Source organism: Xenopus laevis, chromosome 4S (assembly GCF_017654675.1).
Source record: "Xenopus laevis strain J_2021 chromosome 4S, Xenopus_laevis_v10.1, whole genome shotgun sequence".
NCBI classification, from domain to species: Eukaryota; Metazoa; Chordata; class Amphibia; order Anura; family Pipidae; genus Xenopus; species Xenopus laevis.
In genome coordinates, this window is record NC_054378.1 from 62,249,364 (window position 1) to 62,263,601 (window position 14,238).

At 37.8% G+C, this 14,238-nt stretch overlaps 1 protein-coding gene and 1 pseudogene across 1 annotated transcript in view; both read right to left on the reverse strand.

Annotated features, from left to right (window-relative positions):
* The window catches only part of tnni3k.S (TNNI3 interacting kinase S homeolog), a 117,780-nt gene extending 111,421 nt beyond the window's left edge, over window positions 1-6,359 (reverse strand). The window contains exons 1-2 of the mRNA XM_041561330.1: window positions 6,228-6,359; window positions 5,747-5,855 (exon numbers count right to left, since the gene is read on the reverse strand). Coding sequence (XP_041417264.1) covers window positions 5,747-5,855; window positions 6,228-6,267 — 149 coding nt within the window. The 5' untranslated portion in view covers window positions 6,268-6,359. The remainder of the gene's footprint in view (window positions 1-5,746; window positions 5,856-6,227) is intronic.
* Window positions 6,360-12,857: 6,498 nt separating this feature from the next.
* On the reverse strand, window positions 12,858-13,559 carry LOC121403690 (annotated as a pseudogene).
* Window positions 13,560-14,238: the final 679 nt, after the last annotated feature.

A 14,238-nucleotide genomic window follows, 5' to 3' on the forward strand; every position in this document is an offset into this window, starting at 1 on the left:
AGAAATCTCCATTCTTTTGTGTCTATGGCCAGAATCCTCTTGCATTCCCTCAAGATCTTCTTCTCACTAACGTCCCTGCTGCCAATGATCAAGCTGCTCATATGCTTGCCATCTGGGTAGCCACCAAAGCTAATTTGGAGAAAAGTTCTTTGTCTCAGAAGAAATTCGCGGACAAGAGAAGAGTTTCGTCTCCACAATATTGCCTCGGTGACAAGGTCTGGCTTTCTACACGGAATATTCATCTTAAAGTTCCTACTCCCAAACTCGGTCCCAAGTTCATCGGTCCTTTCCCTATTGTTGAAATCATCAATCCCGTGGCAGTTCGTCTTCAGCTTCCTCCTGAAATGCGGATTCCTAATGTCTTCCATGTATCTCTTCTTAAGCCGGCTAAAGACTCTTCTTCTTCTTCTTCTCCTACTCCTGTTCTTATTGATGGACACCAAGAGTTTGAAGTCAAAAGAATTCTGGACTCTCGAATTTCCAGGGGTAGGTTACAGTATTTAATTGAGTGGAAGGGGTTTGGTCCCGAGGAGTGCTCCTGGGTGAAGGATTCTGACGTCCATGCTCCTCTTCTTATCCAAAGATTCCACAAACAATTTCCTTCCAGTCCCGGTTTTGGTGGTCCTGAGGCCCCCCTAAGGAAGGGGGTACTGTAATGGAAACAGAAGTTTCTTACCTCCAAGATGGCGACAGCGTCCAAAATGGCGACTCCTTCCTTCCCCACGTGGATCCTGCTGGTCGCAGTGTGATGACGTCGGCTTCTTCTCGCCCACCGATTGGTCGCCGGCGACGGAATGGTCGCCGGCGTCAGAACGTGGGTCGGCGTCACGGCGATAGCGTCTTGACGCCGGCGTCAGCGTCATGACGTCATTGCGTCCAAATCTTGGCGCCAAACCTTGCCTATTTAAACCCCTTGGACACTACAGATGTCGCCCAAGTATAGGTTCATCTTCGTGATTCCTGGGTGTTATAGTATTGACTGATTTCTTGTGTACCAACCTTGCCTGTTATTCGGATTGACCCTTTGCTGCCTGGATTGAACCCTTTGCCTGTACCTCGACTATTCTTCTGCCTGATCCCTTTGTACCACGAACTCGCTGACTACCTGCCTCCTCCTTGGTCCGCACTCCAACTGCGCCTTCGGGCCCTTACACCTACTAGCTGGTATGACACAATCTATGAAGAAGGGAACTAGGGTTCAACACCTTCAGTTTAGGTGTAGCTGTAAAAACTGAGGTGGCTTACATTTGGTAATTTCTGGCATACAAAAGTATTTTCAGGCATTTTGCCACCCATGTGGGTGAAAAAACACTTTGGTACCACTGCCCGTAAGCAGCCCAAATGTTGCTCATTTGATTCAGTGGTATTTAAAATATTATGTTTGGAGTTATTTATGTATCAGAAGGCAGTGCACAAATAAAGGCCACAATCAGCCATGTTTTTTCACTTTCTATACTGCCTCAATTTAGAAGTCTAGAGACATGTGACTACCCCCAAGAATATAACACTGACTACATAGTAGTGATGGGAGAATAAATTCACCTGAAACAAATTCACTGGGATTTTCCATGTTTTGCAAATTAATTAGCAAAACTGCGGCGACAATTCGCCACTGAAAAATCTGCCGCGTCAAAAAAAATTGCCACGCAGCAAAATTAGTACGTGCATCAAAATTGACACGTGTCAAAGTTATTTTGACTCCTGTTGAATTAAATGCTTTTTTCGAATTTTTCACTGTTTTGCGGATTTTGTGGTCCATTTGCAAATTCTTTGGCAAAGCAAAATGGAACAAATTCGCCCATCACTATATATACATTAGTCAGTACTGTATTGTCAGTGCTACAAGTTTGACAATCCCCTTGGCATGGGGCTGTCATAGTGTTCCTATGTAATGATTAGGGAACTTTTTGGCAATAAGTGTGGGTCATTTATAAAAACTGGGCAAATTGCACCTGGGCAGTAACCCATGGCAACCAATCAGATGATTGCTTTCAGTGTCCAGCCTGGAGCTGACTGAATGATCTAATTACTGATTGGTGGCTATAGGTTACTGCCCAGGAGCAAATTTGCCCAGTGTTTAAAAATGAGCCCCAGTACATTTAATTTTGGTTTTTGATCTCTGTCCAGAAAACTATATAATTTTATACTGACTTTGTCATGACATATTACAGTCAGTATTATAATAGAAAGCTGGACAAATCCAAGGCAGTAGCTATGACTGCAAAGTGCTTTTATTGGGGAAAAATGCTCCACAACATGTTTCGGGCGTTGGCCCTTTATCAAGTACATATACTACATATACTAAAGGTGCGCTACAGCCTATTTATAATTGATTTACCGGTCATGACATATTAGAGTTTACAGTTAAAAAAATGTGGGCAGATTTTGAAAAATCAGATTGTCCTGAAAAAAAACAATAACAATATATAACTTTCTAGATTAACTAACTATTGCCCCCAGAAAGTTCCTGAAGTACAACAGCATAAATGTATTATGGAATTATAACATGGTTTGTGCACTCAAATCTGTGGCAATCAAGATGATATTTTCTAACTTTTAGGCCGTTTACTAATATTACCAAAGGAAATTATGTTTAGCTGATTTTTATAATAGTAATACAAGGCTGAAGTCTGTATCATTAATAATGGAAACTTGAGTCTTGCTGACATTTGATCTTATTAAACATTACATCATTATTTCAACTTTGGGGAAAAAGCGTTTCAGGATTAGAAAAAAAATCTTCAAATTACAAAAGCATATAATGATAAACAGCTATTTGTACTGTAAGTGCAGGTTACACTAGTAAATATGTATTAACATGTGACTCTTCTGAGTCTGAGTCTAATCTCAATTAAGATATTTAAATTATTAGGAATGGAATATAAACTATTAAAGGGCAACTTCACACATCTAAGATCTGTTCAAATATAATAAAGTTACAGACACATTTTATGGCATATATACATATATGTATGAACGTAGGAACAGCACTCACTGTTGTTTGTGAATATATGTTCTTTTTTTTCACACTAATTTACATCTTATACGATGTTTCAGTCAATGATGAGCTAGGGACCGAAACCTCAGATAAGATGTAAATTCATGTGAAATAAACAAACATATTGTGGCAAGCTGGCAGACGTAACTTTGGGGGCAGAATTTAGCAGATGGTAGGGCAGGCAGCATAGGAAAAGGAGCAGTTAGACAGGGACACACAGGCTCTTTAAAGAAACATTGGTTTATTTTCCCAAACAGTAAGTCATTCACAAACATTACAGTGACCATTTCAGTATTTATAACAAACCATAAAAATAAATCCTTGCCCACTCGGCGCTACCTTCATATGAAGTGTTCCCTCACTATACAGGGGCCCCTTGTGGACTACCAGTCAAAACATTAGGGGTTAGGGTCAGCCCTGTATTCACAGTCTTTGAGGAAATTTCTCAGCCACCTGGCCTTTGCTCAATGTCCCACACAAACGACAAAATCTGGTTCTTAGTCACAGCCACGTGCTCCCTCTGCTTCTTGCAGTAGCAGACAGCACCCCCAGCTCCACTGGGAGTTTATAACACAGCCAGGTCTCCTACCTGCTGAGAGACACTCTCTAAACTTCCAATTAAATTTAAATACCCTTTCCTCAGGATAGCCTTCCTGTGGAAGGTGAGCTCCAAAATGGGAACTGGACCACTGGAATGGATTTCCTGTTCCTTCCAGAACACTATAGCATCCAGGGCCAGATAGCAATATCCATTTAACAGGGAGACTATGCTCTGATTAGTAACATCTCCCTTGCAGCTTTCATCTCCTATTGGGGAGAAATCAAAGGTAAAACATACCTTTTTACACTTTTCCTTGAGCCCTCTTCCACAATATATATTCGCAAACAACAGTGAGTGCTGATCCTCCATTCATATATGGCAACATTAAGGGGCCGATTCACTAACTTCGAGTGAAGGATTCGAAGTAAAAAAAACTGTTTTTTGGGCTACTTCGACCATCGAATGGGCTACTACGACCTTCGACTATGACTTCGAATCGAACTATTCGAACTAAAAATCATTCGACCATTCGATAGTCGAAGTACTCTCTTTAAGAAAAAACTTCGACCCCCTAGTTCGCCATCTAAAAGCTTCCGAACTCAATGTTAGCCTATGGGGAAAGTCCCCATAGGCTTGGCTAACTTTTTTTGATCGAAGGATATTCCTTCGATCGTTGGATTAAAATCCTTCGAATCTTTCGATTCAAAGGATTTTATCGTTCGATCGAAGGAATAATCCTTCGATCGTTTGATCGCACTATTCGAAGTCGAAGGATTTTAATTGCCAGTTGAATATCGAGGGTTAATTAACCCTCGATATTCGACCCTTTGTGAATCGGCCCCCAAATATATATATATACCGGGTTGTTTTTAGTAGTGAAAAATTGTATTTAGTAAGGCATGCATAGCCAATGTGACATTTCGTCCATACTGGGACCTTTCTCAAGGCTTGAAAAAGGTCCCAGTATGGACCGAAACATCACGTTGGCTATGCATGCCTTACTAAATACAATTTTTCACTACTAAAAACAACCCGGTGTTGCTGGTTCTTCCTGAGATTATACTAAACCTTAACCGTGCAACTGGGTGAAGTCTAGAAGCGGAGTGCCAACCATTCCACAAGATATATATATTTAGTTATTTATTGATTTTTCTGAGCTAAACAAAGCTATGGCCTTGCAGCTTTGCATTTAATTTTTCTTCAGGAAAACACTTTTGCCAAGAGTAAATGCACATGATTTTATTTCTAGTTCACCCACTAATAGTAAATAAGGCCTATATAATCCTTAAACAACTTAAAAGCAACATGGTTCATATTCTGTTCAACCTTAAACATTACATGAAGGTCTGCACAAGATAGCAGTAGAAATGTAAAGACAATCTGTGCAAAACTAGTGGGTGAGAGAGAAACAAGCATATGGGAAATTCAGTAGAGTAGGCATCAGCCCTATGTGTTGGCAGCAGGTCGGCATACAGTTCAGTAAAGGGAGGGCTTGACTTTGTGGTATTTAAATAAAGTTGGCCATACATAGGCAAATATAAGCTGTCAATTAGGCCCTTCAGTTCAAGTCGGCTTAACTACCTGTGTATAGGCCCTGCCCAATGGCCTATCCAATAAATATTTTGCTGAAAATCAGCCAGATTTTTACTGCCTGCATAGGAAACTGCTATGATCTGATCCTATAAATGATTTGTTTTAAACAGTCTACTATAAGGTTGAAATTGAAAATAAAGAGCTCACTGTTTGCTACTGGTAACTACACTTGTGCAATTTAACACATATGTTTAAACATCGGCCCAATAAAATGAAAGATGCCAATTCTGTCATGGTTCACCACAACCCAAAAAATGTCCACAGAATTCCAGGATAAATGCACCTGTCCTGGCATAAAATCCCACACATGCCACTAAACTCCAATGTATGTCTGTTGTATGACAGCTAACAATAACAAGTCGTCATGTGGAGGTATACTTATATGTCTTCAATTGTGCTCCATGCCCAGCCACAAAAAAAGAAAAAGCATGCGCATGCAGATACAATATGCAGTGTGACTTTTGTCATGAGTAAATGAATATGATTTTATTTATGGCCCACCCACTAATAGTAAATAATGCCTATATAATCCTTAAACAACTTAAAAGCAACTTGGTTCATATTCTGTTCGACCTTAAATATTACATGAAGGTCAGTGTTCTGATCCTCTTTACCTGAAAACAACTTTAAGCTCACTCTGCTCCACGTCTTTAATCTGAAGGTCATCCTCCAATCTTTCCACAATTACTGCATACGATTCACCTACTTTTTTCTTCCACTCATCTACAAACAAAGTAATGAAGTAAGTTTCAAAAAGTTTTTCAAAGTAATGAAAAAGAATTAGCTTATGTTGTTGTTCATTTATAAGTCCGCTACACTGAAATTTTAAAAACCGAAACAGATTTCTTTTCAGTACTATCTAACACCTAACTTTCTCAACACAATATAGAACATTAAACTTTTTTAACCTCATGCTTATCAGCATTTGAAATAACAATATATTTCAAGTGTTTTTCTTTTACAGTATTTGCAGTGCTAACCAGTTTTGTTCAACAAACACATTTACCCTTCAGTATTTTTTTATGCAGAGACAGAATATGAGCCCAACTATCTACAGACATTCTACATATTTTAGGATGATATATAATACATTACCAGTACAAGTTTGTGTTGGTCTAGATTTGTAATTTCCCATTTGTTCAATATTTCTTCGTCGTCTCAGGCAAGCTCTTTTGGTAATATGACTCAGACTGCAAGAACACCATTCCAACTGCTAACATATACTTTGATAGTCCCTCGCTAAAAATAAACCAAGCACCAAATGGAATGTCATGCAACAATGACAGAGAACAACTACTGTGTTTTATCAAGTGTAAAACAATGACAGTAACTAATCAGTTTATGTAAAATCCAGTGCAGCACATAACTTCAAATTGATTTAATTGCTTGTTATTTGCTTCCATAAAACAGAGGGAAAAACGATTAGTAATCTTGTAGATTTGCCAGCAGAAATTTTAATTTAAAGATATAAATATCACATGGATGTCAGTTTAGATGCCATCAAGCAAGACTTTTCATCAACGGTTGCAATGGTCTATTGATTATTCAGCCTTATATCTGTCCCATTTCATATTTGTTTAATGATATTAGAAAGTACAAACATAACAGATAAAAATCCATCTGGGTATGGATTACATTGTAATTACTGCACTAAATCACACAGTTGGATTTGTTTTTATATACGTACCTAAGATATGTATATTATACATTGCTGGATATAAAAATACTGTATATTGATTTTACTGTTCCCTGTATACTAATATTTCAGTAGTAGTAAGAGGTAATCATGTGCATGTCCTAATATTGTTGCCTTCCACTGAATATTATACACAATTGGCAGATTAATCAAAATTGGATTTGGAGATCTTTGAAATTTAGTGGGTAATTTATCAAAATCTGAAAAATTCTAACTATTTTCTGAAAACTATTCTGATCAAATCTGCATGGACTTTCCCCCCCTATTTATCAATACCTTTTTATGAAAATTTCTTGTGTGGTAAACAACTAGATAAAATTGTGAAAACATCCGAATCGCCCGAATTTTTCAGATTTTGTTGCCAAAAACATTTTCGGATTTGACACTCAAAACCTCTGACTTTTTCAGATTTGATGCGCCAAAAAACCCCAAAATCTTCAAATTACGGAACAAAACCTAGTGCAGATCATGATATTAATGGGACATCTGCTATTGACATTTACATGAATTTGGCAGATCTGAGCTGGAGTACTTTTTATTCTGACTTTTAATACCATTCAAGTTTTTTTCTACAAAAAAATTGTGTAGAAAAAAATCAAACTTTGATAAATAACCCCCTTAATTAAACAATTTTTCATTATTGATCAATACTTATATTTAGCATTGTCTGCCCCTTCAGGATTTGATTTTGAATTCCACAGAAGGCAACCCAAAACCACCACAAAAAATCGACTGGATAAGGGAAGTAGAAGAAACAAAGAAAATAGAGGAACTGACAGCCCTAAAAAAATGAAACAATACAAAAAAATATGGAAAGACTGGACCACATTACATAAATAAACTGTGAGATTTGAGTGAATACTAAATAAAGATCAGATATGAAAAAGGAAAAAAAAACATAGGAAAAGGAAAGACAAGGCAGTTATATAGATAAGAGAAATGAGAACTATAAATAAACAGCAAAAAGTGAGCATAGTAAGAACTACCACCTGCTTCCAACCCCCCTTACCCATAGCACCAGTACACTAGCTCTAGAGACTCACGTAGCAATCAGAGTTGAAGACTTATATAGGATTACTATGTAAATGCTTGTATGTACAAAAATTAACTACTGTACTGTTTGCATGACATGATTACTATACTTTATTTCTCGTTTTATTTAATTATTTGTTTACTTAACCCCTGACATTTTTTTCTGTACCCCTTAAAATACCTGAAAATAAAGACTTACAAAAAAAAAAAAAAAAAACCCACTACTGGATAGGTGCACTCAGAAAACAATGGAAATGCCTAGGTGCTGGAACATATATCAAAATCTATAGAGCAAAGAAATCCGCAGTCATAGAGCCATCATCAGGAAGGGCCCTTCCTGGTAACGGCTTGAGTCTAAGAGCCGAAACGTTGAATAAACCCATTTTTTCTTCACAAAAGACCTATGAGTGCGGATCTCTTTGCTATATATATATATTATAAATATGCAGCAGAGCAAATGATTCCATATGACTCAGGTCTCTTCAATTCTTTATGTTGGCGACTGACAGTATGACCTGCACTGCCTTTTTTAAAGTGATTAACCCCAAAAACAGTACCAAAATAAACACACAGTGGTGGGAAAGAAACACGAGAAACTCGTGATGACATAAGCATAAGTTATTAAGATAAAAAATGTATAGTGATTGATGAATTTGTTCCTTTTCGCCACAAATTTCCAAATTTCCAGCGAAAATTATGAAAAATTTGTGAAACTGTGATTTTGACGCCGGCAACAAAATGGGCACCAGCGTCAGAGTTGCCGCTGTAGCCCATTAAAGTCAGTGGGTGTCCGCTTAGCGTCGCCGGTGTGTAAATTGACGCCAGCGTCAGAACCATTGCGAGCGTCGAAAAACTTTTGACACCGGTGTTGAAATTGAGACGCCAGTGAATTTTCGCTGCAAATGTATTTGCCAGCGGCATAACGGGGAAATTCGCTGCATATTCGCGCCTGCCGAATAAATTCGCCCATTACTATACCTCATTAACTGACCACAGTCCTATTAGCTGTGCTAATCTGCTATTATCAAATTTCATTGCTATGTATATATGTGTTAAAAAGATTGAATAAATGTATTATTCATATTTTTGTAGCAATTTGACTTGTGTATTATTAATTTCATCTCCATTGATAAAGTAAGCACAGAGACATGCGGCCAGCCTCCTAACTAAATAGAGCGCTGCCTGTGTTAGGCAGTGGTCAGTCAAAGGGGGGTGGGTGGGTAGAGGGATGTAGCTGTCTGTTTTCCCACCCCCACCTCTCCCCTGTGTTTACATTTTTACAGCCTGTAAGGACAGGGCTTGGTTGCACCTCCTGACTCTGCTTTATGAGTGCTGTTTTTTTATTCAGTGATTAGTGCAGAGAGCAGCATTTCCAGGGTGCAAGTGCTCTGTAAGTGATCACTAAGGGGTGTGTTCTTGTGCCCCATAGTGCTGTAGAACTTCTGCCTTGGGTAAGAATAATTATCTTAAAGGATGGTAAAGGTTATATAATGAAAAATCTAAATCTAAAAGGGTAATTTACATACACAATTGGAGTGTAAAAAGTTAAATTTCTTCATGCAAATAGAAAATGCCCTGCAGATGATGATTATAACAGGCAAGTCAAGATCGTTTTGGCAACCACTCAGGAATGCACACTTCTAAATCAAATGTTTTCAACTGCTGCTCATTCTGCTAGGGTTTTCCATAGGCAGATCATTTTCTTTGAAGTGATGACATGTGGGCAAGGTTGTTTTGTGCAGCACAGCACTCAAAATGCCTGGTCTGCCATACCCATTACTGTCATTTTATTTATTATATTTTATTTACTTTAAAATGAAACATGGGAAGAAAGAAAAAGCTGCAGAAAAAATAAAAACCAGATTTCAAAAGAAAAACCTAGATATATGTGTGCTGCATAATAACCTCGTTTATGTATCTGCTTAGCCACCACCACAGCTAAATAATTAATCTGTAAAGTTTCTAAATTAATTTAAGTGACTGGTGAATTATCATATAAGACGAGATAAATATAATGTTGCCACATTTTTATATTTAAAAAGCATGCATTCACATGGTTTTGTAGCAGCAGCTATGATGTAGAAGTGTCTAAACCATTTTATAACATTTATTTTATAGCTATTAGGTTAATTAAGTCAATTAATTTCCTGCTGACTGGCTATTAGAAGTATCAATGTTCTACTTCCCCAGACCACTAATCTACACAAACACCGTTTAATGAAAGTCTGGATGGCAGTTTACAGGTAATCCATCATGCAATATTAAAAATGACATGATAATGCCACTGCGACAGTTTTTAAGAAACTTAGCACAACATTTTGAATTTTACAATGAGGTTTTTCCAGATTTTTTTTTTTAAATGTCCCAATCATTGTTAGTACATGAAGAGCATGTAAACAAAATTCAAACATTTGACTGGTTGCCATAGGTCATCCTACCATGGGGCAAATTTACTAAAGGGCGAAGTAGCTAACGCTAGCAAAACGTGACTAGCTAGTGTGACGTCATTTTGCCACTGCGCCGATTTACTAACGGGTGCTGGCGTAAATTCGCTAACGAAGTAGACATACTCTAGCGCTACTTCGCATCCTAGCGCCAGATGAAGTTGCGCTCTGGTGAACGGACGTAACTATGCTAATTCACTAATTTGCGGATTTTAGTGAACGTTACCTCTTGCGCCAGACTCGACTTCACGAGCTCAGACCAGGCGAAGTGCAATAGAGTAGATAGGAGTTTCTTCAAAAACAGTTGAAAAATGTTCTAAGTCCCAAAAAACGCTGGCATTTTTTACTTTTTACTGTACGGTGATAGGCTGAAAAAGATCAATTGTTTTGGGGGTACCCTCCTTCCCCTTTAATTATACAGTGGGCACATGTGTAGGGCAATATAAGACCTCTATTTAATTTTATTACGTTTCCCTGGCCTTGTTTAGTGTACTTTAACTGCACGCCGTATGCTAATTAGGCATCGCTAGCGTAACTTCGGACTGCATATCGTAATATTGCAAGCGCAACTTCGCAACCATTCAGTAACCTGTGCGCAACTTTGGATCTCGGGAATTTGCGCAGCCCTGGCTAAACTACGCCTGGCGAAGTCTGGCTAAGTGCGGCGAAGCCATCGCTAGCACATTTTCGTCGCTTAGTGAATTTGCCCCCATGTGTCCAGATACTGATTCCTCAAATACTCTGGTTTATTTGCAAAAGCAGGTATAGTAGTTTGGATAAATTACAGGGGAACTCTGGCTTCCAAACCAAAATTTCATAAAGAGGCCCACAAAACACAGAAACCCATCACAGTTACCTGTTTCTTCAAAAAGTATAAATAAATGCCAGTTTCTTTGATGAAATCATGAAAACTGCTTAACAATTATTTTCTTTCTGCATAATTTGAAATCCTGGCAAGGAAGGAGGGACTAAACACTGATGTTACAAATTGTAACAACTTCTCCACAGCTTACAGACAGCATCCAGGAACTACATAACCCACAATGCATTGCACTGGGATGTTCTGTTCCTTATTCAAATCACATGTGGTTTGGTGGGGTTTGGAGGATGCAGTCTTAGGACAGATGGCTGTTGATACAAAGTAACAGTAGTCAGCCAGCTCAGCAAAATAGTCAGTCAGCTCAGCAAAGTAGTCAGAAAGATTAGCAGAAGAGCAGGGGGCTAGGCTTGGGGAACTGTCAGAAAAAATCATGCATATTTTTTAAGTGATATAAATCAAAAAGTTACTTGAAATTATGTTTACTTTTCAAAAAGCTCATGTTATGTTTTATTGGAGTTCCCCTTTAATCTTAGTATTCAGTGGTGGTTGACAGTTGTCAAAGTCTGTACATCATTCCCCTTTAAATTGAGTAACTTGAACGTACTACACCATATTTTGTCTCCTTTCTCTGTTGCCATAGGCGCTGATCCATTTTTTTCTTGTGAGATTCTTTATAGATGAGAGTCTATTGGGTACAAGCATAACTTAAAGTACAAAAGATATGAATTACTATACTTGGTGCTCTTTACTTGCTCTTGTGTCAAATGGTTGTTTCTGCTTTTCTGAATAAGGTACAAGGTTGAAAGTACTGGGTGAACAGATGCAAAGGATCCCTACAATTAACAACTAGTTTATACAAGCTAATATTGTGAGCATTACTGCAATGAAAATAACACAGTACTGACATTCCTGCCAGAAAAATGTCCATAGAATATGTGTACGCAGTATGTGTTTATTATACCATTGTGGATGCTAATTACTCTGAAGTTCTGAAAAAAAAACCTCAGCATTTTTCTTCTTAAATGTATTGTCTTTAAGCTGACCAAGTGAAATATAAGGATATATTTTCTTGTGCATTTAAAAATAGATATATTGTTATGCAATGCACAAAAGCCATGCACATGCAATAACCTGTACAAACAAAACCTACCTAACATTGCTATTATCGGATAAAATATGTGCTCAGTGATAGTAAAAAATTCATGTTCCCTCTACTATAAATATGAGGATGTTAACAGCCACATTGGAGTTGCAATGACTCCTAGTACCGGTACCTTGCCTGCAGCATGTGGCTTTATATGGTCATGAAAATCCTCACTGAAGCATCATATTCTCATGTTTTACAATTGAGTGCATTAACCAATGTAGTTATTCGTATATACCTCATAGTGTTCAGTTGTTAGAGGGTCTGTACCTTCTCAGTCATTTTCTTGGATGTGTGGCTGATCAACTTTTCCCCAAGTTATATATTACTTTAAGTAACATGTATCAGTGGTAAATGTCATTCTACTGCACTTGGATAACTACTGCCAATTAATGGGAATTATCACTAAGTTCTATATAAGTAACTTTCTTTGTAAGCATTCTGTCTCATAGAGAATAGTTCATTACAGCACTTTCCAGTGTCACTTGGTTGCCTCTGTCAGTTTATGAAGTAATGTAGAAATGCTATCTTTGCCTTAAGCACTTGACAAAGTCAATGCTTTAAATAAATAAGCAGATTCGAGACACAATTAGGAAGCTAACATTTCTATTTGTCTTTGAGACACGACTTCTTTATAGAGCTGTTTCCTGAAGTTCAGCACATCTTTGTGTGACAACATTTCCTCAGCTGACACTATTTTAAAGCTGCCAAGATTTGCAGATGACTTGCTTTGCACTGCATTAAGCATTTCCAAAGATAATTTAACAGATCTTTGTAAAATGAAATACCCTGGGAATATTTGGGCTTTCCACAAACTCTGAGCCTTCTGCCCCCTTGAGAGTAAATTGCTCTGAAATTCTAATCCTCGGAGATCTAGCCATTCTAATAGGCTCCTTCAAAAAAATAAATAAATAGAATTCACAACAAACTTCTTTTTTTTCAAGTAGTCTGTATAGTCTGTAAGTATACGAAACAAGATAGTTGCATACATTACTTGTTCAACAATCATCAAACTTAATGAACTCACAAAAGATTTGGCTGCTATGTGTGATCTAATATTTATGCATGAGCTACTAATAATACAGTATTCCCCTACAGAAACATCAGGGCCTAGCTTGGAATATTCAATCACAGATTGAGGTGAAACAGCAGTCTGTGCATCTAATACACTTTGAATGACACACGCTGTTTCATTAAAATTTTTATCTTGATCTGTAAAGATACTAAAAAGTTGAATGCAATTCCAGTTCTGCCTTGAGCTTGGTACCGGAAGATATAAATAATCTTGCATAGGTCCTGCTTGGTAAAATACAGAGATTTTTTAGCAGTATTTAGCAGTATTAAATGGAAAATGGAACACAGTACTACTTTAAATCACATTATGGCTTATTTGGTGAAAAAGTGCAATGTTGTAACCCACATTGCAGCATTTCACCAAAATTCCAGTGACTTCACTGGAAAATCACACTTTTTATGGAAATGGCATTACTTTTGGAGTACCAATGCAAGCAATGTTAGCAACAGTATTAGCACCAGATGTCAGTCAGTAGGCTCATCTCAATAATGGAACCCTGGAAACAACACTTACTCTAGGAAGGGATCCCTTGTGTAACTGCACGTTATTCATCAGGACAGGCTGGAATGGTACACTGGCACTATATAAAAGTTCTAAGGAGTATATATAGGTAAAAGCTGCAATTAATCAAAACAAGAAAAAAAGTTAATAAGCAAATTATAAACCTGGATCTAAATGAAAAACAACTCTCCCATAAAATTAGACCGTTATAAGACACCTTGGGGCAGATTTACTCGAGGGCGAAAATTTGCCAGCGACCGCTTTGCAGCCATCGCTAAACTTGGCCAGGTGAAAATTTGCTCAAACAACGCTAATTCACTGGAATGCGACGTTTCAGCGTGGGCGCCGAACGCTGGTGACGTTTCATTTCTGCCTCGTGCAAATTCGCTAGAGG